The 26,558-nt window shown below is 43.2% G+C and overlaps 1 protein-coding gene across 4 annotated transcripts in view; it reads right to left on the bottom strand.

Annotated features, from left to right (window-relative positions):
- Positions 1–19,092, bottom strand: part of UGT8 (UDP glycosyltransferase 8) — a 34,908-nt gene extending 15,816 nt beyond the window's left edge. Inside the window, exons 1-3 of one of the 4 annotated variants that reach the window (XM_066549420.1) lie at positions 17,599–17,703; positions 16,665–16,820; positions 3,256–4,079 (exon numbers count right to left, since the gene is read on the bottom strand). In XM_066549420.1, the coding sequence (XP_066405517.1) occupies positions 3,256–4,077 (822 nt within the window). In that variant the 5' untranslated portion in view covers positions 4,078–4,079; positions 16,665–16,820; positions 17,599–17,703. Of the gene's footprint in view, positions 1–3,255; positions 4,080–16,664; positions 16,821–17,598; positions 17,724–18,814 lie in introns of those variants that run through there. The other 3 variants (XM_066549419.1, XM_066549421.1, XM_066549422.1) reach the window with 3 other exon arrangements.
- Positions 19,093–26,558: the final 7,466 nt, after the last annotated feature.

Raw genomic sequence — 26,558 nt, 5'->3', positions numbered from 1 at the left:
GAGGCTAGTTCTGTTCACACTGTCCTCTAAATAATTCAGCATATGGTTTGATGAGATATGTACACAAATCCTGGACTCTGCACCCACCACCCATAAGCAAAATAAAATTTCACAAGCATGTGGGATAAGTCACCTTAACCATCTCCTCATCTTTTACTGAGCAGCACAGCACACTTCAAGCCAGAAGCACCATCCAAACCCAGTTTAACCAGTGAAAATGTCACACTGGCTCTCACAGAACACAACCACAATCGCCTATGCAGAGCTTGGCAAAGCCACCATCAGCCCTTCCAGCACGGCAGAGCCGAGTGACAGGGTGTGCTCACTTCATCCCCCCGCAGCAGGGATCCCAAGGGGCGATGTGCCATGCTCAGGCACTTCAGCCACTGCCTGCCCGGGTAGGGCTGCCCCTGCACTGCCAAGGAGGGAGCCCAAGGCGCCGCAGGGAGCCGGGCAGAGCGGTGACCTCCAAAGGAGCCGCTGCTCTCGCCGCTGGCTCCCCCCTCCTTGGCACGCCGAGCACTGCGACTTGCCGAGGGACACTGCGCCAAGCGCAGCCCGACACCGGGGCACTCATTGCCCGGGAGGGAGAGAAGCGAGCAAGATGGGAGCCTTCCCGAGGCATCCGGGCAAGCTGCAACCCAAAGGCACGCTCGCAGTTTGTGTGCCACAGCCGGAGGCTGCAGCGTAATTGCTACAGAGCTCAGCCGCAACTAGAAATCGTACTTGACACACGCTAACTGTAGAAGCAGCAGGGACGATGTGCCCCAGGATCGAAATATTAATGCAGATGGGACAGCAAAGCTGGGTCAGGTTATGTATTTTTACATATACACACACATACATGTAAAAAATACAGTATTAACACAGATGACCAGCAAAGTTGGATCAGGTTTGTTTCCCCTCACACTGTTACACAACATGAATATTGAGTGCCCACTGCTACATGCTACCTTTAAATCTGTGTTTTTCCAACTTTTCTTTCAAGAAGCTCAGGGAACATGTGCAGAATCTGAGCAGCCACAAAACAGAGCTACCCCATCCCCTGGAATGAAAGAATGGCTGCCATGTAACACCTTAAAAGATCTTGACCTTTATCTCCTCATTGACTGCTTGTTAGTTCCTGCCTCTTATTTTAAAGATGCTGGTTATGAGCAGAAAGCTAGAAGTTTTAACTAACGTTAAAATAGGCATTCCATTATGATTAAACAACTACTTGGTTATTTTTGGTGAGGGAGGAAAAAAAGGAAAAAACTATTGACAATACAGGGGGCGCCACTACTGAGGTGCCCAGGTAGTCTGAGCAGGTATTTTGGTCTTGAAAGAAGACCCCTGATTTTTTCCCCAATACTTCTCTAGCAGACAAAGGCTACTTACATGCCGTTTTGGTGAATTCAAGACACCTGAAAGACTTTTAATAACAGCTTTAGTGGGCACATTTTAGCTGCTGTGTCCTGCTACAAGCTCCCCTTTTCTCATCATCATCCATGGACAAGAAAATGACTTGAGAGAGCTGCTGAAGCATCACCAGTTCCAGCCCAGCATAGAAACATGAACTCTGCCTCTGGCTCACCTTAATGCACCAAACTAGAAGCTGCAGAAAATAAATTAGCCAAGGCTGCTGCCTCGGAGATGCAGCAAGAGCAGAGAGCAGCCGCAGCACACGCGCTACCTGCACTCGCAGCTCTCATCTGCCAGGACAGAGGGACACTTGGGAATTGCATCCAATTGCTCAGCAAACACAAACTGATTGCCCAGTAATTTACCTACAATACACACCACAGGGGGATGTGTAACAGTTTCGGCATGGACAAATGACAGGATAAAAAAGGAATATGCTCACTTTGTCCCTCTCTTGCTTTCAATGAAAACTCATGCTTCAAACACTAAGAGAGAATTGCCTGATAAAATTGAAAAAGTAAATAATGTCTCAGCTCACTAATAATTATAGGCAGTTTCTTTCCCCCTCTGTAACAAATATTTCCCACCATTTACTTGAAACAGACACTACAGGTCTTTTTCAAGGTCACTATCCTTGAAAAGGATACTGAACATCAAAAGACAAAACAGACAGTGTTAACCTCATTGCCCAAATCGATTATGCAAATACCCTTTTTCTCTTACAGGAAAAGAAATATCAGTCTGGAAAACAAAGGAAAAACTCAATCCAGCCAGCAAAGTTTTCCTGGAGGGAAAATAGGGATGAACTTTTAGACAGCACAAGGGTACCTTCAGTCTGCCTTCTCAGGATACCTGACCCTTCCTTAACACAAACACACTGCAGCACATGTGTAAACAGCCACTTAGAAGCAGCACTGCTATGGTCATCTCTGATGACACTCTGGAGAACAGACAATAGCACCTTTCATACAATAACCAAAGGCTGAAACAGCCATTTTAAGAAGCAAATTGTTGAACACTGCAGGTCTACCCAGTCCTTTGTATCATCCAGCCGAAAGCATCCATTAAAAATCCCCTCCAATTCAAGATCTATTTGTTTATGTACACATAAACCAAAGCGTAAATTACATTGTTTTCTGTGAGATTGTTCTGCCTGTCACTCACCACTGTATTGCTCAACAGAGGCATTCTTAGGTATAACATATCACAGATCACTGAACTAATCAAATTTAATAATTAATCTGTGCAGCCAGGATTTCTGGAGCCAGTCCAGTCACTATCACTGTTTCAGTCTGAAGTTCTGAGCCTGATGTTGTGCACGTGCACAGTAAAAATTCACATCTGAGTGCAGCCTTAGTGCTATTTTGGCCAACTCTTAGCTCCATTTCTCACTCGGTACAGTCTTTCCAGGCTCATGTATTCCTAGTCTTAGAGTCATTATCAAACCTAAGGGAGGTACAAAAACAAATACCATAAAAACACCCATACCATGAAGTTACCTAGCATAAACTATCAGCAGGCTTCTTTAAGCAAAAAACGGTATTCAAACATTCTCCCTCAGGTTCATTTTAAACCATGTCTGGTTAAAAGGTACTGATGTGATTTCCAAGGCAGAGTGCACTGTTTCTCACCTCTAGTGCAGCATTAAACACCTCACTCAAAAGCAAAATACTTCCTGCATCCAAAAATTATTCATTTTGTTGAATTTGCAACCAACAGTTCCCCTCATCACCACATGAAGTGACTTCCCCAGAATATTTCACCAAGCAGCAAGAACAGGTCCCACCTGAAAAATCACTGACATGAGGTCAAGCAGAAAGCACAGGAATTACTGTAAAACTCAGCAAACCTTACTTCTGGCAGAGGGCTGGCCGGCTTCGTTAGGATTCCTCCCACATAAACAACGTTGGGTAGCGTAGGTCTCGGAAACTCCAGTGCTACATCAGTACAAAGCATCCACAGGCTGGATCCATGGACCAAGTCATACATGGACCGCTCTGGAAGAACCTTGTGTTTCTGCATTATCCTTTCATATTTTGGCAGAACCAAAAAACTGACTCCAAATCTTGAAATAAGATAAACAACAGTATTTTTAATCCTCTCGAATAGGTTCATGTGATCTGTGAGCAGCGAGTTAAATTCTGGAACATAGGACAGGGGAGCCGGAGCGCCCACTTCTGCTGGATACCAGAGGCCTGTGGAAAACACGGCGTACTTAACCCCCAAAAGATGGGCTATAACAAATCCACACATCTCATTGGGATCTACCAAGAGCAGGTCAAAGTTCTCCTGTTTGAGGGCACGCATGAGGTTGCGGTTGCCGACGATCATGTCGCAGTTCTTGGAGTAGTGATCCAGGATATCAAAGAGTTCGAGGGCGGTCAGCCTCCCCGAGAAGATACTCCTCATCTTGGACTGGAGGAAATCATCTGAGGTGCTGCTGTTAAAGATCCCTGGGTAGCGCTGCAGTCTGTAGTGATTAGATGGAGGAATCTCTCTGCCCTCAGAGAGGAGAAACACTGTCTGGTGACCTTGGTCATGCAAGGCTGAGGCCAGAGTCTTGAAAATATAAAGATGGCTTTCAAACATAATTGGCGGCACAACAACGATTTTGGCAGCCCTCACTATCCCAACAGCACTCCACAGGAGAATGAAGGCTGGAGCGTACGGCTTCATAGCTGCAAGGAGAAATAAGAGCATTACATCACAGACAACAGGACTGCACTTTGCTGCTTAAGCACACCACCCTTCAGTTTGCATGGTTACAAGTCCTTCTCTGATAGTTACCCACAGGCTTCAAGATGTCCTCCTTCAAGCTGCGACTTTACTCTGATTTTAGCATAACATTATCTAGGGTTTTGTTTTCACATAAGCTAACAGGTCAGAGAATGTAGAGGACTTTTTTCCTCCTAAAAGGACATGCAAATTCCTGCCATGTTTTCCTTTAGTATCAATGATGATCAGATACATAGGAGTGGAAAGCAAAAAATCAGGCAGGAAGATGCTACCACTTTGAGTAAGAACCAACTCTGAGCCTCCAAAAATGACATTCTGCTTACAAGAACAAGTGTAATAACAGGAGTTAGTACTGCACACGTGAACGCGGCAACTTCCACTGAAGCACTTGATTCTCAACCTACTTCAATCAGCATTTAAATACCCACTTGAACACCAGCTGAAAAACCCCACTGCCATCCTGAGAGCACTGTTCCTGACAGCAGCACACTACTGGGGAAAGGGAAAATACTTTTCACACATGGCTGGGTGATTTAAAATGCTGTACGCAGCAGAGGAAAGCAAAGTGCCTCAGAAGCACAACAAGGACATGTCAGAAAATCCTCAGTCACCATCACCCTCCTAGGACAGAGAAATGAGTACAAGCCAAACTAAACAATCTGCTCTTGCCTCGTGCCAAACCAATCCAGGTGGAAGCCCGAGTCTGTTGCAGTGTCCTTTCTAAATAAAAACAACAGATAACACTGCTACTCAGTCCTTATCTCCTTATGGTATAGCCATATAACCTTCCTACAACCCTCCTCCCTCCTGATATTGCTCAGGACTTTCTCTTAGTTAATGTTACATGGGTTACCAGCTAACAAATAGAGCATTTCATATAGCTATTCATAAATTACTATATTCCTATACGCTTATTACGTAAAAATTTTAAGGGTTTTTTGAGTTATATTACTCTGTAGTGAGTTTTCTGAAGGATGTCCCTTTCAGGTAGCTGTAGGCAGCAGATAGATCTCACCTGAGCTCCTTTTTCCCCCAGCTCCCTCAATTACTTCTCACAAGAATTATTGTCCAGATCCTTCACCAGCTTCACTGCCCTTGTCAGGATGTGCTCCAGCACCTGCACATGGTTCATGAGGCAAGAGGCCCAGAACTGGACACAGCACTCAAGGTGTGGTCTCAAAGGGCCAGTCACAGATGGAGAATCACTGCCCTGGCCCATGTCCTGAACAGAACCCTGCTGGAGGGTCATGCTCCTTAGCTAAGAAAGGTGTTAGGAAAAGGAAGTAAACATGGTTCACCAATGAAACATCCAAGAAAAATGATTAATCAAACTCAGAAAAACCCCAATATTGATTCCATGTCCCCATGCTAGAAGCGTTCCCACGGTATTGAGTTACTGCTCCTGTCAACAAGAGCGATATTACAAAACCATGAATGGAGGCGCAGGACTGGCAAACTCAGTTATGTTTTATCAGCAGCAGAAATCAAAGGTTCCAGGAGCCTGAGGGCTCCTGAGGATCCAACATGATGCCACAGGCCAACTCCACTTCCATCTCCTGATCCAAGGCCTAGAGCACAGCACAGAAGAGACAATCCTTAGCCCTAAGGCATAGTTTCCATGGCTGGGGTGACACGTGTCACCAAAGGCCAATGGAACTACAGCCATCCTTCCCCTAGGATGTTGACAGTGTTTCCCCACTGCTTCCTGTCCCCACATTTACCTGGCAGCCAAGTTTTAAACAGGAACCACACGGCACATTCAACTCCTTGTGAAGGTATTATAAATACTAACATGAAAACCTGGCAATATAACTAAAACCATTTACCAAACATTATTTTTTATCCTCTTGCAGTGTATCACTGTCAAGAGATGACACAACACACTTCCCTGGTAGTCTCTACCTTGTGATATCTTCAGAACTAATAAAACAATCACCACTTCTCAAAAACCTATTATGCAACTCCCCTTTTCAACATAAGCACCTTCCACAGGAGCTGGAAAATATATGTACAGGACCTGCCAAGCCATAGCAATATAAAACACATGATGCTATTAGAGCAATGCCGATTAAGTGACATTTTTACTGGGGAAAATGGCATTGACCTTCTATTGAACTTCTGGCAGGAACCTGCAGCCTCATCATTTCATACCCTGGCCAGACAGAAGCAGGGAGCTCAGGTTTGAATTCTGCAGGAACAAGGGCAATAGGTAACAGCATTCTGTAAGCCAATTAATCACCAGCCTAATTCCCATTTGGCAGACTGGGACTGGGGAATGGGTGGGCGCCTGGTGCCATCAGCAGGGAATCAACACACAATCACCCAAGCTCAGCTCCAGGCTCTCTCCCAGACACGCCCCCACTCCAAGGGCCCTCAGCAGTGAGCTCCCCCAGCACAGCAGGTATTCCCCTGGGACACTTGCCTATTCCAGTGGGAATTTCTGCTTCAGCTCATCTCCCCAAGCAGCAGGCAGTGCCCAGGCACAGAAGTCTTTACAAGTGTCAGGACAAGGCCAAGGTGGTGCTCAGCTGAAGCCGGCTAGTAACAGCCAGAGCTCAGGGATTCTTCCTACTAACTCCCAGCCACAATCCAGTTGTCAACTCCCAGAACAAACCACTGGCCAAAAGAAATAAACAGGATCAACGTCCAAAACAACTGCCTTCTGTTTCTGCACACCAGAAGCATGAAAGCAACTATCAGATGTCCTGATAGAAAAGGGGAAAGAAAAGCCCAGAGACACAGAATGATGAATTTCTCTAAGATGGTTGACAATATAAAACCATTTTGTACCTCTATCTTAAGTCCTTCTTCTTAGGATTTGCCTCCATTAAAGGTGTCTGTTTTGGCATCTGAGCTGGCATGCAACATCCTTTTATCACAGGGGTGAAAAGGAAAATCCAAATTTGCTAACACTTAAAAACCCCAAAACATAACGCCCAACCAAACAACACCCATAAAATCATCACTGAATTGAAGACATTCCTTTCAAAAAGGCCCAAAAGCAAAGATATGGAGAAAGGCCAGATGCAGAGTGGCATTTTAGTAGTGAAACCAACTACTCATTGTAAAGGGTTCTCCTATTGGAGCATAACAAGAAAAAGTTAATGTTTAACTTCTTGGTATGCCTTTAACTTTATGAGCAGCTGTTGGAGTAAGTTTAATGACCTCTATGTGGGGGTTTTCAAGTGAAAGAGGAAGCGTGAGTTTTAAAGGGTTACAGAAAAACAAGCACACTCCTGGACAGTCAGACTGTTGGAGCAGTTTTCAGCTGACCAAAACACTTCTAAATCACAACTGGGTTTTTTTTTTAAGGAAGTATTCTTCCATTCACCCAGAAGAACCAAGCAGAACCTACAACAAGAAGTGTGACTACACAGAAAATAATGACTTTCAGAACTAAAAAATAGGAGGGAGGATCTTCCCTCCCCTTCTTCACAAAGTTCTGATACATGAAGGCTGGGCAATGTGGAAATGAAGTGAATGACTGAAATAAGTGTAGTGCTAGCTGACTTGTAGAATACTAATTTAAACATTAAGACTTAATGTCATTTATATAAACATCAATTTTAAATTATTTTAGATGAATTCCAAGTAATAATTGGTGTAACAGTCAATTACAGTCCTAGAACACATACCCAAGATTACACTTAGATTTGCTGCCAATTCTTAATAATCTGCTAATAGAACTTTTTGGCATGTTTGAGGGCTTTCTCCTGTTTTACACTCCTGGCTGCCTACCTGCTCTTTCTGAAACTCAGAAATAGCTATTTGCAAGCCAGCAATATCATTATCCACATTTTCCTCCATGGTAGAGAGATCCAGAAGCAGAAGAGCCTCTCACTCACCTCTATCCAGCACAGCCTGAATGCAAACTGCTCCCACATTTATCACAACTCAAAAGATTAAACAGCTCTTATACGTAAGGACATTAAGAGTCCTTTTTATTCACTAACCAGGAACACTCCTGACTTCAAAAGCAGCAAAGGAAGTTTGACAGAGCTTCAGTTCAGCGATTCAATCTGCTTTTTTGAGTTCCTCCCTTCCGTTCAGCCTTTTTTTAGATCTGTTAAGGTTTGCTGAGTTTACCTGGGCAGTTTGAGCAGGACCTCTGCTGGGAAAGGTGCCCTTCATCCCAAACCGCAGTGCTCGCTGACAGCAAAGGAGCAATCTCTGAGCTGCTGATCACTCACCTTACCCAAAGAGCTCAAATTACTCATTACCATTCCACAGAGACAACACAGGTTAAAGGAACAGGCTGCCACCTCTGCAAGCCCAAATCTGGGAGCTCATGAGCAATGAAATGACTATGCCCAAATGGAAAGCTAATGTGTGCATCCCAGGAATATTATTATTTTTTAAAGCGGGGAAATGTGAGATTTTCATGTAATTCAGCAAACCAGCAATTGCCACTGTTGTGGTGCTAACACACAGATTTATTCCCTCATCTTGCTCTCAGTATTGTCCCCCTCCCTTTACTACACCTCATTACACAAAACTCCTTATTTTAGAAGGAAGAACACAAACTCTGCTCTTGGAGCTGTAAACTCCCTAAAACTTGACATTACTGTCTGAGCCAATTGGAACAAAAAGGCAGAAACACCATTTTTTCATTTAACCTTTTTTCCAAAAGAAAGGTGATTTAATCAGCAACTAACTTGCATTAAAAGCTGCAGATCTGATGCCCTTTTCACACAGGTAGAGGGACCTTGACCAGTTTTCAGTTAAATACAGCAACCACCCATGCCAGGGTGGTTTTCTCCCAGTGAGGCATATTTGGCCTTAGTTATCCCACCTGAGGTCAAAAAAACTGGAATCATGAGCAGGGCAGTGTCACCTCAGGAGCCAATCCCACCCCACCATGCCCAACTGCAGCCTTCACCACAGACAAACACAAACAGGGTGCTCATTCCTCTCAAAATCAGTTGTACTGTAGCTGTAGTAGGAGACACGTGGTTGAAAGCATAGCAAGAGAAATGCTGAGGGAAGCTGCAGAAGAACTGGTCACAGAGAGCACTACAAACTGCCTCTGGGAAAAAAAAAAAAACAAAACAACCATAAGGAGCTGCTGATTATAGTTTACTACTGCTCTCAATAGAAAGGAAGCATTAAAACAGGGAAAGAAATGATGACTGATCCTAGATTGTTGCCCGACATTACCCAATTGAGTGCCACTCCAGCCCTGCCCACTCCAAACTCCATTGACATGAGTGTACTTCGTGTGCAGTTCTATTTGCTTTAGCTGCTGTTAAAAACAGTTTTACAGGTAAAACATGATAGCTGTCCTCCAGAGGCTTGTGAACACCTCACTTATACAAACACAGAGCCAAGCCCTACAACCCAGGCTGCCTGACCAAAGGCCCTGTAAGCAAAGCTTTTTATCAAGCCCCAGATAGGCAGGAATGACTAACAGAAGGCACTTGCAGTTAAGTATAATGCTGAAAGACAAATAAAATACTTCAAGACAAAGAGAAGGTTTCACTAGTCCTGAGTACAGGATGATTCTATGCTAAAAATGCATGTACTCAACCCAAATCTTAGGGGTGCTAGCCAAATACATGAAGGTGATAATAAAGACAAAATACAAATACACACAAATATGCATGAAGTGCATTGATTCCAAACCAAAGGAGTGACCAGAGAAAAGAGAAACTCTTCCCTTTTACACATCCCTCAACATGTCTGATTTTTCACATTTCCCCCAAACACTTTAAGATTTAACAGCACACCACATCAGCATTTTTTTCCTGAGCACCCAGAAATGGTACCTATGTGAGGAAATACATTAACCAAATTATGTCTGACAGCATGTCTCAGAATATAATTTTATCATTGAGACAGGAAGAGTTTAATTAGTGGCATAACAGACAACAGTAAGGAAGACCATGATCTTCAAGCAAAAACTTGCCTCCTAACCATTCCTTTAGGCTGGGAAATGTTAAACATGTTCTTAGCCCATAATACTGTTTGCTGTGCTGTACATATTCCACAGGCAATCCAAAATACCCTAATCCTTTAGGACCATTACAACATTACAGTCAGCATTGCACAAGCTGACTTGAGGAAGCAAACTGCAGGTTAATATTAGGAAGCACTTGGTACTAAGTGACCTGCGTGCTGAAAAGCAGCAAAAAAGCACCAGAAATGCAGAAATGTGCAGAGCCTGGGAGCAACAAATCAGGAAATCATCTGGGAAGAGACTCTGTCATAAGGCATTGTACAGCCTTTGGGTTTATGTCCTTAGGTTTTCTCTATCACACATCCTGTTACTAATTGCTGAGGCACAGTGTATACTGTGATTGCTATTCTGTGCTGCCATGTTTTAGATGAGTGGTGTGATTTGGCTTCCAACCACAGGCTCCTTTTTTCAACTAAATGAATAAATTAAGAAATTAGTAAGACACGTGTATCAACAAGAGCAGGTTTTTGCATTTGCTTTGTAGAGTCTCGCAAACAACAGCTCCTATTCCAATGGCTGAAGCACTTCAACGAGTACAAGAACATCTCATCCACAGACAATCCTCTGTCAGACTTATTGTGTCAGCTATGCAAACAGCAAAGGAGCTATTAAGAGGGAGTCAAAAGGATATACAATTTATGAAACCACTTTTAGTAACCACTTAGTGTATGTGCAACAGGTTTTATCAAACATTGAAGGGTTTTACCTAAGCTTTTGTACTCAACCACGGCAGAAAAAGGATTTTAGAAAGCCCCACTTCACAGGTAGCATGGCAGAAGAGGCACTTCTTCAAAATAAAGGTTCTACAATTTATACATAACATATTTTCAAAAAGCATGCCAGTAGATGGATCTTTCAGAAGTCACATGGGAACAGAACTCCTATGTAAGGCATTCTGTCCTACTGAAATAACTTTATAGCAAGTGACCAAAGTATAACACTCCTGGTAACACTTGACCACTGGCTTTTGGAAAGAAGTGCTCTGTGGTTCTTCATGGTTATGGAAAACTGCCCCAAACTTCTGAAAAGACTGATCGTGTCTAAAAAGATTAAATACTTACAAATACTCTCCTTATAATGGTTCTGTTCTAAATCTACTCAGGATTTCCAAATCTATTAAGAGCAATAATTTGATCTTTTAATCAAGACCCTTATAACCTGCATGCTTTGGAGTCATAATGCTGCAGTAGTGACTGTATCAGTCAAAATCTCATTTACCTGAGAGTAAAGGATTCAAGTTTAATTAAATATTTTCATTAGGTGAACTAAGTTCCAACACGGCCAAGGCACCTTCCACTCCACATGACCTACATTCCTTAACACTCCACGCACTAAAACTGAGCAAACAATGCACAGCAAAAATTATAAACTTTACAAAAGGTCAGTATTGTACGAGCATCCATTTTCCAAGTTCAGCCCAACTAAGTGCATGGAATTGAGTTTCATCAAGATTTTAAAACCTGTGAAACATTAACCTCTGTAGACCTACCAGGTAGGGTAATCAAAACAAATCAAAACACATTCTTGAGTCATTTTAATAACCCAAATAAAAGCAAATAGAGCAAGAACAGCCAGTCCTTTTTGCCCTGTTTTGCACCGGGCATCTCAAACAGGGCATTTCAAGATCCCTATAATTTGTAACACTTCGCAAAGTGAGGATTAGCAAAGCCAAGCACTCACTTACTGCTCCGAAACCAGCAAGCCTTCCACCAGGGCAGCCTGACTGGGTGTGCCAGCAGCTCAGATTTCTCCGCATTGGCGATCTCCGTGACACAGCTCTGCTCCATGCTGCCCATGGTTATCCCAGCCCTGGTACCTTGGAAAGACACCTGCTTCCTGCACACAGCCCAGAGCCATCTGTTTGTGAGACACACACTCCTGGTGGAGAGATTTGTCTGCTTCATCAACACAACAGGAGAACCTTCCCTGACAAATGACACCTCTTCCTTCGCAGCTACTGGGAACTCACTCACGACACTGTGTTTTGGCAACAACACCCAAGTCCCTTGACAAAGTCTCCTCAGCTCCTTGGAGATCTTCCCTCCAAGTACCCAGACCTGAAACCCTAAGTTCCTCCACCTGCTGTAGCTGTTTTGCACTAGAAAGAACCAGAAATATTCCTGTGATATTAGGGCTGGAGGGATCAACAGAGAGGAGCCAACAGGTTATTCCACATTTCCAGGGGACACCAGTGTTGGTAAAGACATTTTTTACCATCCCTGTTCCTACTGTGTGACCACTGTGCCCCGAAGAGCCCAGGAACAGAATAACTCACCACAGGACTAAGTGCTGAACATAAAAGGAAACTTTCTACCTGCAGAGAGGACAAGGCATAAGTGCCACAGGAGCTGATGGAGACAAAGATGCCCCCACTGAAGGGTCAAAGCTGCCCACGGTGTCTTTGCTCTCACACTAGCATCAAAAGACAGGCTCAAAGAGCAGATGAATGAAGCGCTAAAGAGATGGAAAAAGGAAAAAAAGAAAAAACCTCACTCTGATTTTCAATACTTGAATTAATGACTGGATCACCCTTGCTATAATGACCCTCTGAAGAAGGGGCTGGAAGAAATTGCAGTGCACTTTGCTGTGAGCCTAATTCCTTGGTGCCTGTAGTTATGTGCTACCATCACCCAAGCATGAATTTTGGCTCACGAACAAGCCCCAGGGCCTGAGACAACGTTAGTTTTAAACTGAAACCCATTTCACTGGGATTTTCACTTAACTTCAATAATTATTGGGGGGATGCTTTGCTTTTCACTCCAGCTGGCTTCAGCTTGGTACAAGCTCTCCCTGGTCACGCCATCACATGACAGCCAGAAGCACTCAATGAATTTCTTTGTTCCTTTTCTGACTTCATCCTATAGCAAATAAGCACATTTTAACAAGCCACACAAACACAATCACAAAGGAAACTATCGCAGGTTTGTTTCAGCAGTGGGAAATACAACCTGGAATAAAGTAAAAACACTGCATTTCATCACGCTTTGCTCTTATTCAGCTCCATTAAAATAATTGCAACAACACCACACATGCCAAAAATATTTAGCTTATTCAGTCTGTTAATTAATAGCTTCTGTTTCGAAATTTACAGGTCGGTTTTGTTCAAATTCAGTTGTTGTCTGTTGCTCTCAGATTTGTATTTTGAGTGCCTGCTTTCAACTATCTCCTGGTAGAATCTGGGCCTAGAGTAAGGATAAAAGTGTAGTGTAACAGCTTTCCTGCATAGTTTAATCCTGAGATTCTGATTTTAAGACCAAGACCACATCACTTACCAGAGCTACAGGGGACAGAAACCAACTTGGGAATCTTCTAGAAGGAACAAAACACACTCCAGTAAGGGTTGGGGCTTTTTATGTTTTTGTAGCTGTATGAAAATTTTTAAACACACATAATCTTCCTGCGAATTTCTAGCACTAGTAGTTGAGTAAGACTAGAGTATAATTCATGAAAGGAAAGTCTAGAGTATAATTCAAAATGTAAAGACAGGGTTTGTACATTTTCCCAGATAGTCTCAGACTTAAGTACAATCTGTTAATTCACAAACATTAGGGAAAAGAGAAAATAAATCCAAAGATTACAAGGGGTCAGGACAAAGATGGTTCCCATCTCCAAGACCACAATTCCCAGAATAACCTCGGTGTAAAACCAAAACAAATGAACAATAACCCATCCAGGTACACCCCAAGTGCTTCTACATATGCACATGTCTGTTCCTACCCACCAAAACAGCACTTCCCAGGTATTCCTCCACTTCTGGAAAGCAACTAAATCTTTCTCAACATGAGCACTACAGAGCAAAAAATATCTGACGGGGGTTTAAAACAGAAATAACTTTATAATCTGTATCTGTAGTTATTTCATTAGTAAGCAGTTTAAGGCAAGACTTATCTAATAAAAGTATAGTCTGCAATAAAATGATTTGGAATACTGCAATCCTCAAGTGTACTTCCATGAAAATAAAGCTAACTGGTAAACAAGCAAAATAATTACCAAACTGTCACAAAGTACAGTAATTAATGACTTATTAGGAGTGGTTAAAGAAATATGACAGCTTCACTCCTGTATTTTACACATTCAGATCTCTTTTTCAAGATTCTCAACTTAAAAAAAAAAAAAACAACCTCAGATAACCATCAACCATCCTTGGGCAAGTTTCCACACAAGTCCTCACAAGACTGACAGCAACAGCTCCCATTTCCTTTTAGCCCTCAAGTCATGGATGCCCCAAGCACTAGACTGGCCTATCCAGACATGTTACTGAAATAATACACATGGAATTTTCCACTTTGTGCTGCTGGGAAGCAAAATGTGTGTGGACAAAGCTTCACACAAACATTTTAAGCTTGATTAAAGTGATACAGTTTTGTGTCCAGGGACAAATCACCACACACCCCTCAAAGCTCGGTTTCCGGAAATAATTTTCTTCTGAGGACCAGCAAGGCTTCATCAGGGGTGTAATCCTTCAGTAAAGCTTTGCTGGCATTCACAGCACATTGATGTACAGGTTTGAACTGAGCTGTGGTGACTCTGGACCATGCCAGATCCAGCTCTCCAGGGGCAGCAACCAAGAACACTCCAGAGAAGGATACTGCTGCAAGGTCCACCTCAGGATACCATGCTGTTAAAAAGAAATACTGCTGAGCAGATGTTTGCATTTTGATCAATTGGCACAAGTGGCTTCCTAAGCAAACATAAAAAAGAAAAAAATCTAGTTCCTTGCAAACAGCAGCTATGATCTTTAACAACTATCTCATTTTAAAAATCCCTAGCACTCACAAATCTGAAACAGCTAGTACATGAAGTGCTAGCTTTGTTTGCTTTGTGCTAGCTTTTTTGTCTTTTTTTTTTTTTAAAGATAGTATTTATTTTTTGTTGAAAGTTTTTTCCATACTTTTAAAAACATCTATTTCATGAATTGGTACTCCTGGCACTAAAGCACCTTATTCATCTGACTTAAGTCAAATAATTTTCAAATCAGATGGGGGCTGCAGAAAAAAACCTAAAACAAATCAAATACAAATGTAACTGCATTTCAATCTAAATGCAGTTTAGATTAAATCCTGGACATCTAAAATCAATGTTTGAAAGTTTTGATTACACTTATGCACTCCATCTTCAGTTATAACAAATAAACAACTTTTTCCAGACTGGTGGTGAAAATAATTTCTCTAATAGAATATAGTCTTGAATTAAGAAACTTGAAAGGTCCTCCAACTTCTACATTCCCACTGTTACCGCCTTTTAAGTCTAAGACACAACTTTAATATTTCATTTTTTTTCAAGCATGCTGTTTCTGCAGGGCATCAAGGCTCACTTTCAGCTCAGAATCAGAAGCTGACTCAAGACTTCCCATTAACTCTCTCTTTAGTTACTGAGTAAGAAGGGAAAATAGTCTTAAGTTGCTTATTTTTTGTGAAGCTGAACCATCCATTCATAGGAGGAAAGAACAGCACAGAGCAAAGAAGAATGCTATGCTTGTTTCCCTATACAAATAAAGTTATGGGCATGACAAACCAGTTTATAGGCACAGTTCGGGCTACTAACCATTTAAACGCTTATTTCTTACACAGAATAGCAGGACCTCACACCCTGAACATTTTAACAGACATACATCCAAGTGTCATAAAAGATCAAAAATAATTCATCAAAAGGTTCAAGAAACCTTATGTCACAAGTCTTGGAAATTTCCTCCCAGCAAAGCTGTCCTAGAGGAAGGACAGAGAATTCCACTAAATGCTTCCAGTGCATTTTACTTCCTGGAAAACAGGGAGAAGAACCCTCTACAATACCTATTCACAAACACTTGGACCTGTACCAGAAAGTCAGTTTTCAGCCCAAAGATACTTTCTGAAACAACAATAAGAAGTCAATCCATGCTGAAATTTTTCTGAGGACTAGAAATACCAACAAAGGAGGTGAATGTCAAATGCTTCTCATGTGTCAGCATTTCTCAAACACACTTCTGTTCCCTTCACAAATATGACTTTGTAATAATCAAACAGAAATAAAAATATTTGTTGAAAGTCTAGAGCTGGAGGAAAAAAGTTATTTCATTTGCTAATCATCTCATGAATTTGATCTCACTACAAACAACCCAATAGGCTTTAATACTGCAGTGGGATTTCTCTGGTGAGTAAAAGACAAGAGATTTGACCAATAAGGAACAAACCAAGGTAAATTCTTCTGTTCTGAAGGGAGCAACATTCAGAAAGAGCAATGTGGACAAAAAGCACTTTAAAGAGCCCAAAGTGGAAAACAGCAGGAAAGGTAGGCAAGGGCAACAAACGCTCCGCAGTTGAAGTCAAAACTAATGTATCTCATAGTCAAGAGCATCAATTAGAACATAACCAAGTCAGGACAGACACTGTTACTCTTTAAATTAGCTCAGAACACTCTTCAAGTAGTAGGAAGAGTATTCCAGCAAATCATGTCCTCTGTGCATGTCTCAACAGGTGCAGGGAAGGCCCCACACACAAAGCCATGCCAGCGAGGCACAGCAGCTGCAATTGCCACCAGTTCCATCCCCCAAAACCCCACTGTTCCATTAGCACTTACTCAGCAAATCACTCACACGGGCAAGGAGAGGACTCAGAGCTCAGGTGACATCACCCTGCACAGAAGAAGGACGCAGGATCCTTTCAGATGTCCTCTCCTCCAGTCCTGGTTAATCTCATGGGTTTCTCCACCCAAATCCTGCTTTAGAGCAACCCAACTGTTTAGAAGCATCCTAAGAAAATAAAATCTACTGTTTATAAAACACTGACATGATTCTCACCTCTGAGTCTCAATATTTAACAGACACCTCACCAAACAAATATTTTCTTTTCTCAAGTTCTATAAAGAGCTTCTGTTAACAGGAAAGGCACAAAAAAAAGGAAAAAAAGTCACAAGTATTTTGTGCTAAATACTCATTTCCCTGTACTTCAACTGAAATATTTTCACAACAGCATGAAAGCTGTCTCGGAGCACAAGACTCCAGCACAAACTGGTTGGTCTTTTGGAAAAGAAAAGCCACTGCAGTATCCAGTGTTCGGCCTGGATCAATGACTGAAACAAGCAAACAAAAACAAGGAAATGTGAAGCAAAGGTTAATTGCACACTAGGTAGTGTCAGTGCTTTAAAACTAGCTCAGCTAAAAACCTAAGTGACCTTGTGTGATAATTGCTTGGAAAAGCAGGCAGCTTCAGACTGGAAACACTAACCAAGAAAACGTTGGCATAAAAGTCTAGAAATAAGTAATATCACGTGAAATATTCCCAAAACTAAGTAATTTGGTCATAACATGAAAAAGACATTAAAAACCACTTATTTAGGGTTTTTGCTTTGGAGGAGAAGACCTTCAAGGATGCCTACTACTACAGTTGCTCCTTGCTGTCCATCCCCAGGGAACGCTGAGGAGCACGCAAAACGGGCTGCGCAATTCCCAAAAATTCCCTGTTGTTCCACAGCCAGGGCTCAAACGAGTAGGTTATTTAGAGAATAAGAGACAAGATGCCACTCGATACCCGCTTAAATACCGCAACTTCAGCGATGTGTCGCCCGAAAAGTTCACGCTTCACCGTTTTCCTCCTTTTTGAGCCCCACCGGGAGGCGCAGCAGCAATTACGCAACGCTGTTCCTTCAGAGGCGGCTGGGATGGAAACTGAGGGAATATCCAGGGAGGGCACTGCATCCCAGGCGCTCTGGGAGCCATCCCAGGTCCCCCCGCCCTCCCTTACACCGCGTCTCCAAGCCGGCAGCCGGGTGGCAACGCAACAAGGGAGGGAGGGGGGGCTCTGCGCGGTGCTACCCGCGCTGACACCACCGCGGAGCCGCTGTCGGCGACAGCCCCTCACGGCGACACTAAATAGTAAACGGGGACCCGCCGAGACCGGCCAGAATTCGGTGTCCGAAAAGCGGCGCCTTCCCGCGACCCCCGCGGCCCCACTCCCGCCCTCAGCGCCCCGCGCGCGCCGAACCCCTCGCGCGCGCCTCCCCTCAGGGCTACGGAGCCGCCGCTGAGGGACCCCCGGGCAGGCGGGCGCCCCCTCAGCCCCCCCCGGCTCCCTCTTCCATCACGGCGCTCCAACTCCAAGGAGCAGCGGCAGCACCTGCTGGGCTTCCCCGCACTCGCCGCTGCGGCGCCGGACAAGGACCACGCCAGAGCCCGGCTGATGAGTGCCCGCCTGCCGCGCCGCACAGGTAGCTGCGCGCCGCCCCCGGGCCCCTCTCGTCTCCCCGCCCGAGCGCCCCTCACGAAAAGGGCGGGAAGGGACGCGTCCTTCTGGTGCCCCTCAGCACATGGCGCTCCCCCTCGCCCCTCAGCTCCCTCCTCAGGTCACACCGTCCCCTCGCTCGGAGGCACCGCATCGACGCGGCTCCCCTGCGGCTCCTTCTCTCAGCTGTCACCCCACGGCACGGCTCTTCACCTCAGCTCCCCACTTCTCACCCAGACTTCCATGGCTCTTCCCCTCAGCCCTCCAGCCCTCATCCCCCTTCCATAGCTCTTTCTCTCAGCCCCTCTACTCTCACGCACCCCATCCCCCTGAATGGCTTTCCCTCCTCCCGCTACATCAGACCCTCCACCGCAGGCACCCTTCCCCTTGCAGGAAGGGAAGAGGGTGAAGGTAGACTAGGACAAGCAGTGAGGTGGAACGACATTCCCTCTCCACCTCCCCACCCGGACCCTCCGCGCCGCAGCCGGGACCCCTGGGCCACCTCGGTACCGCCAAGGCCCCTCACCGCTCTCCCTTCAGGGCCGCTCCTCCGCGTCGCTGCCTCTGGTAAGGAGCCGACGAGCGCAGCTCCGCTCGGGGCTCTTGTCCTTCAGCCGGGTCCGCCCGGCCCGGGCTGCGGCGCTGCTGCGGCGCCGAGAGCGCCGGGCCCGCCGGTGCCTCCGCCCGGGCTCTGCTGCACCTGCTGCGGGGCTGGGCTGCCCTGCGAGCAGAGGAGGCTCCCTCGCTCCGTCCTCCCTCAACTTCGCATCACTCCGGGCTGCCCCCGCTCCGCCCCACCGCATGCACCGGCGCTGCCGCTCGCCCCCGCGTCCGGGGAAAAGCTCGGCTGCCCTCCCGCCCCATGCACTGCCCCACTGCCGGGACGGCGGGCAGCTCCCAGCACAGGGCAGCTCCCCTGGGCCCGCCTCTGGCGGGCGGACAGGGACCGCCCCCACCAATCAGCCCCAGTGCGGCTACTCTTCAGATCCAACCCTTTACCGGGGGCAGAAATACCTTCTGCTGGACCAGGTTGCTCCAAGCCACGTTCAACTATTTAGCCAATTAAGCACCAACTTAACGTAGTTATCACAATTTCGCTCCCTCGACCGTCTTTAAATACAAGCGCTAATTATCCAGTTGGTTTCATGTTTGGGTGGATGTGAATTTGGGTTTTTTTCCTGTGTTATTTTCTTGTTATCTAATAATGATATGTCAAAATATAATAAAGCTGTTATCTCATAGCTGACAGACAGTAAAGTTCTTTGAAACAACAAGATTTGCCCCTCACCTCTCATACACTCTAAAGTCTAATCTTTCCCTGTTTCTTTTCACTTTCACATTCACTGAAGTTTTTGCAATGAGCTTTAAAGGACAAGAAGTGTCAGATTGTCTTCCTGATTTGACAGATGAGGTTACTCCTTCAATAAAAGTGAAGGTTTAAGTTTCATCAGACAAAACAAAAAAGTTAATGAAATTGGAATGATAGGTTAATGAAACAGCATGATAAGAAAAATGAGTATTAGCTTTAAATTGATTTCCATTTTAGTCAAGATGGCTTGCAAAAGAAAATGAAACTCAACTTTCATTCAAATTAATCCAATTTATTTGGGACATATAGTTTTCCTCTATATTCGTTATACAGCTTTTTAAGAGCTATTCTGTTTCTTACACATGGAACAAATCGTTAAAGTTTCTCAAATCTCTAAAAGTGGCAATTGGTGCAGGTACCTGGGGAATTCTATTACAATTATTTACCAGACCTTGGTAAAAAATTAAAGGTTTCTTCATGGAATATTGTACTGAAGATGTCTCACAGTGCTGGTAGCATTTTGAATTTAATTACTGAGTGCTATTTAATACTCAGGAGTGAATGTTACTTCTAAAATCTTTCGTATTATTCCCCACCCGCTCTTCTGTCAGTACATCAGATTTGCTTAATTTTGTCATTGTTCTGCCTTCCCAGTTTCCTGTCTTGAGCAGATGAGAATAGGTCAGACACAATGTTTTACCAAAAATTTTTAAAGAGCTAATGATTTTCTCATAACATCCTACATTTATTGTAATGGCATCTTTCCTTGCCTTGTAATGGCAACTTGCCTTGAGTTTCCATCAACTCTAGGTACATGTACATCACAGTGTCCTGTCTCTACCTGTTATGGTTCCATGCTATTGCCAAATTGATTTTATTTCCAACTCCAGATATATGTATAATTTTGTATTTAACAGTTTGTATTTCTTTCAAAGTAAATATGAGGCATTCATTATTAGCTAAGGTATGATTATAACTCTAAGGTGTATAAGGTTTACAGCAAAATACTGAAAGAGGGATTTTTTGCTCTCCAGTATGTTCCAGACCCTGTCAAAGAAATTCTGTGTTGCAAAAGTTTTGGAGTCTTGAAATCTGAAATTGTGATAGGAAATCAGATTCAAATAAATAATTTAAAATCACAAAATGCTATAAATATGAAGCATTCTTAATTTTTGTTAAAGTTTTACAGAGTTAATAAACACTTCAAAGCATTTTTGAAGAACCTTCAATTGTTGTCCAAAGGGACACCTTCATAATATATTTCAAGGGAGGAATTTAATTAATTTGCTTTTAATTTGGACAGTGATGTCATCAAGGTTATTTTTACTTGCTGAGGAGCAAGAAATGCCTCTTGACGTGACATATTTCTCTAGGTTGTAGAGTGCCTTCATCCAAGAGAATGAGGTTAGAACTTGATTGTGTTGGAGGAAGACAATGGTTCCCTGTCGTGTTTTTGTCCTGGTGAAGTTTTTATCATGCTCATAAGAATCAAGAAATGCTACACTGTTAATTCCAGATTTGTGATTCTGCAAATCCAGTTCATTGAACTGGACAATATGTGTAAGGTATACTGAAAATTATGTCCCTTGTGCATTTCTACTGATTTGCACAGGTCTGGCCAAAGAGGAAGTAATTTCTCCAGTAGAGTGCTGGATCATGATGATTCACATGGAGTTCTTCAAGTGTTTTGTCCTCAGCCTTGATTGTTTTGGCTATACATGCACACACCTCCAGAGTTTTTATAGAGCAAAGTACAACTATCACCTTCCTTGTAACTCAGATCCCAAGGCAGAGTTAGCTGCCTTTGCTGCCTGGTTGATCTACAGTCACAAGCAGCCAAAACTACAAGCAGCCTATTTATTTATTTAAATAGGGCTTGTTGTTCTTTAGCCTTCCCAATATGCCAGAAGGAGTTGATCATCTGAAATGTATAGAAGCCAATTTAACTGCAGTGTTACCAGACAACCAGCACTTCTGGGTCTGCCTGTCAGGTCTTTGGAACCTGCTCACAGATCCCCACAAAAGCAGGAAAAATGTACAAATGAGTCTGCCTTTGCAGTAGGCAAGTGTTGGCCTTATTGTCTCCCACAAGTGGCACTAACACACGAGTTAATTCTACCTAAGGTTAAATCTCACTAAGGGTGAGCCCCTTAACTGTGTGTTACAGCTGTAAACGGTGGCTCCTAACAGAGAACTAAAGCAACCACCCCATGCTTTGTGGCTCGTGGAGGTGTGAAATGGTAATTTCTACTTGGCTGATGTCATTTGGGTAGTAGCAGACAGTTTTTCTCCTAGATGAGAAATCTGTGATGCACCTGCAGTTGTTCAGTGCAGCCTGTGTAATTACAAAGCACAACATTCTATTTCCTGGGGCAAAAATTTTAACAAAGGAAGAAGGAATCCTTTATGGACAAATTTAGGTGAGACCTCATGTCTTATTTATTCCTTGCTTGGCAGTAACTTTCTGAGCAGGTTTGTCGACTATGGGGCCAGGACACTTTAATGTAGAAAAATGTTAAAACCATAAAAATCCCACTTTGCTGTGCCTTGTTGCAAGGCATGTTCTGTGGTTAGAGAAGGCACAGGGAGGAGCGCTTAAAGCATTTGAGCAGATCAAGCATCTCTCCTTTGAGGAAAGACTAAAGAAGGTGGAACTCTTCTGTGTGGGAAGGGAATAGCTGAGAGGAGATTTGGTCAAGATCTGCAAAACCATGAAGGAGGGTAGAGCCGACAGCTACACTGCTTTTCACTAGAAGCTGTGATTCAAGAACAGGTGAGAGTAACTGCAGTGAGCACCAAAGTGGGTTGAAGAGATGAGAGGAAGATTTTAATGACAAGCAGCTGACCTTGATTTCCTTGATTACCCCCAAGAAGTTAAAAGGGCAGGCTGGGTGAGTATGGTTAGTTATAGGGTGAGCAGTTTGTGGTTGAGGGTGTTCTCTTTTGGCTCTGGTGGTTGCCTTTGGCCCTGTGGTGGTACAAATGCAATAACTGAGCATTGTGAGTGAGTAGCAAGGGAGTGGATTAGTAGTAGGGGTTATGCTGTTTCTTGAGAGTGTCTTCTTTTCATACTGTTAGAAGCTGATTAGTGGCCTGCCAGAACTTTATTCATCCTCAGAGAAGTTTTTGTGTTGAGGACCATAGTCTAGGGAGTAGGTATGCTCAATAACTTATTATTTTGTGGTTTTTTACTGCTTTAAGCAGAGTACTTTTTCTAAATGTGATAATGTAGCTAAAAAATTGAAAAACTCAAGTGGCTTTTCTGTTAGTAAGTGGTGATAATATGCTTTTACAAAAGTTGATTCTGGAAACTTTGGCTGTGTTTATCCCGGTACACTTTCAAGTTCTAGGCACTCCTGAAACACAAGTAGGCAGGAAGTGTTAGGTATGGGGTAGGTGCTTCTTAGTTGAATAAATTTGTTTATGTTAGCTGTTCTGGTGACTTTTTGCTCGCTTGGTTTTGTTCCTATGCTTAATGGTGGTTTTGTGAAGGAGGTTCAAAACCTGTGCCACTTCCTGTTTCAGTCCTGTGTTTCAATACTGTTTCTCCCCACTTGCGTAGTCACTTCTTGAATTGTGTGGTAACATATTCCTCAGTGTGCTTTTAAAAGGGAATATGGAAATAGAAATATTCATGTTTCTGTTCATGCTTTTAAATTCAATTTCATAAAATTAGTCATTAAGTGTGTAAAAACCCTGCATGTGAGAGCAGTGTTCTCTTAGTTGCTGTTAGAAATGTTTGCACATGTAGTTGGCTCTTTTATAGGTTTTTATCTCAGCAAATAACACCATGATGAGCTTTCTTCATCATCCTTCAAAGAGGCACTCGGACTTCATCTCTTTAAATCTGAGGAAAACAACATGAAGCAGGTATTGGAGGTACTCTTTTTTCAGCTTAAAATACCAGAAGGTGTTCCAAGTCTGTTACCTGGTGGGGGTTGCTTGTTCCAATTAGTTCATTAGACGTGAAGAAGTAATTACGAAAGGCTACTGCAATAGTTTTATTTCACAAGGCAAAAAAGTTGCTAAAATACCCAAGCTTGGAGCTAGTACTAATTTTATGCCTAGCTTTGCAAGAGGTGTTTTCAGACCCTCACTGATATTATGTATATCTTTGAACAAGTACTGCATTCAAAACCTGGCTGCCGAGAGAGTGAGCCAATCCAACAAGATGCTTGGTTCAGTTCTGTTTCTACACTTCCCTGTGAGTGGCTTCAGGAAGCACTGCTTAGTTTTGCATCTGTGGTTCTAACTTAAATTATCCATGATAATGGGCTATGGTTTGTGTGTCTTTCCTGTGTAAGCAGAAAAGGTTAGTTTGTATATAATAAGTAAAATAATTAATAGTGCCTGGATACTCTACTGAAAGGTGTTGCTGTTTGACTGAAAGGAATAAAAAGAGCAGTAAACCAAGCAAATGTATTGCTCCAGCAGTAGTGTATTGTATTTGGCTCTTGAACCATTTCTCATTGATAAAAGAGCTCTTGCCACACCTATTAAGGAAACACCAAATGCCAAAGCTCTGTGCGTCTAGTTTGCTCTCCTTAGCCCATCTGGGCAGTAAGCAGCAGAGTGAGAGGGCAGCACCTAAAAATGGCTTCAAGGGAATAGTTAAATGAACTGAGATCTGCTTGGTAATCCCATAGTGACACAGGTGATAGGGGTGTGTCATGGTGTGTGCATATTTGGTTTTCTGTTTCATAAATTATTGTAAGACAGTCTTCATAGCATTGGCTGTAGTATGGTGAAAGCTTGACAAAAGATAGTTATGAAACTCTTTAAGTGAAGTTCTGCGTTTCCTTTGTATCTTATGTAATTGACTCCTTTTCTCTTTTCCCTTCTGTTTTCTTTTTTCTTTTTCCTCCTCCTGTTGTCAAGCCCAACTGGCCTTGGCATTTTGGAGCCTTTTTAGTCAAAGGTGACATTAAGCAGCAGTCTGAAAATACTTGTTAAACAGTATTAAATGTCTGCTGAAAAGACATCATGTCCTTCCTTCATTGGATGTGTTCTGTCTCCTCAGGTAGTGCTAAGTTCTACTTGGTGAACTAATTATGACCCTAACCTGTTCTACCAGTTTCTTTGTCAGAAATATTCTCTGATTTTAAGATGAATTTGATGGGTCTGTGAAAGCCATTGTAGGGCTGGGTTCTATGTGATTAATAGTCCCAGCCCAGGAGGTCCCTTTCAGTCCTGAATTGCTGGTCAGATATTTAGGAGAAGTGAGACATGAAGAACTGGAACAGGGCTCTCCAGCCTTCTTTTTTGGGGTGTTTGGGAGCAGGGCAGAGGTCCTGAGTTTAAGCTCTAGTGCTGGGTGACTGATATAAATACACTTGGCTATAACGCTGGGAGGGGTCAGGGACAGTGACTTCCAGCAATGGCTAAGAAGCAGAACAACCCAAGTCTGGTGAATGCAGTCTGCTATGGGGATCAGGTATGGCCCCTGATGTGAGTCCAGAGAGAGGGGAGAGAATATGGCATTGCAGCTGCCACAAGCATGTCTCAGCTCTGCAGTGCTTTGGGAAGCCAGGAACTTGGGATATGGAACTTACGGCACAGCTGTGGGCCCTCAGCAGCAGTGCTGGTTCATCTTGTTGTAGCTCTGCTGCTGGGGGTGATGGGGAAGCATGCCAAAGTCACTCTATGTACCTACCACATGCCAAGAAGTTGTTTCCAAATGTTTGGGTAGCCACCATCACATCCTCATGCCAGATATTCCAAACTAGTTCCTCACCTGCGTGTCTGTGTTTCATTTTGCAAGCATTATGATACCGAGACTGTCATACTGAAACCACTGCATCTGATATCAGAGGACCTCTTTGTGCTTCAGGTGGAGAAGCAGGCTTCCCAGGAATGTCTTCTGTTTTTCTATTTAATCTTTACAGTAATGGACTTCCATCTTTATGCATTCCTGTCTGCCTTACAAATTGTTTTCCCTCTTCTGTGCTTTTTAAGTAGCCCTAGTTATAAAAGTGTTCTGACAAGCTGTTTTCTGAATGCTGCAGAAGCCTTTTTCACTTAGGTGTTCCTTCTGCTCAGCTCTAAGAAATGTGTCCCTTCTGTGCAATTCTACCATCAAAGTCTAAGAGACCACAGCCTTTTGCAGCTGAAGTTGCCTTGTCTTCATAGCTACACCTTTTAGAGTACCCAAATACCTGGGTCATTTTACATTGTCCCTTTTGTGGCCTTACCATTTCTTACTGGTTTATCTGTTTTTAAGGAGTATGTCCAGTACCATTTCCTACAATGTCAAGTTTTTCCTTTTTATTGGTTTCAATTATTTCATGCTGTCCTTGTGCTTAAGGCAACCAGAGAGCTTGGAGGCCTGAAGTGAAGAATGAATCATTTAGGGCAGGCGATCAGCTTTGGAAGAGAGAACAAATTGAAAGTCATTTTCTCTCCAAACTGCTCTTGTTAATTTAGTTCCCAGTGTAGCCTTTCTTCTTCCCTTTTATTTAGAAGATGGGCTAAATATCAAGAGAAGGATGTGAAAGGCACTTCTGAGAGTGTCAGGAACCCATTTCTATTCCTCCCAAAACTAGGGGAAAAAATAGCCTTAACAAATTAGAGCTCCAACAAGCTGAAAAGAAATTTTTAATTATATATGTAGATATTAGAAATCTACTGGTGTGCCATGTCATACCCCTGATGACATACTAGTTTCTTTCAAGTCAAAGGTCTCAAATGAGTCATCATATGTATATTTGTCCAAGTTCTTCATGAGTTTATGTATTGACTTTTGAACTTTTAGAGCATTTAACAATTTTGATGCAATTCTGAATAATGTAATGTTAAAGGCTGCATTCTAATAACACTATTAAATAGAACAGGGGAAATATCTTTAAGAAAGTAGCAAGTTTGTACAGAATATCAGCAACATGCTTTATACTAACTCTAGGAAGTCAGTTTAAAACAACTGCAGAAAAAAAATTAATATTTTTTATCATTGAAAATCTGTTCT

Source organism: Molothrus aeneus, chromosome 4, assembly GCF_037042795.1.
Source record: "Molothrus aeneus isolate 106 chromosome 4, BPBGC_Maene_1.0, whole genome shotgun sequence".
NCBI classification, from domain to species: Eukaryota; Metazoa; Chordata; class Aves; order Passeriformes; family Icteridae; genus Molothrus; species Molothrus aeneus.
The sequence above is the reverse complement of the archived record's forward strand: the minus strand, read 5'-3'. Positions and strand labels throughout refer to the sequence as shown.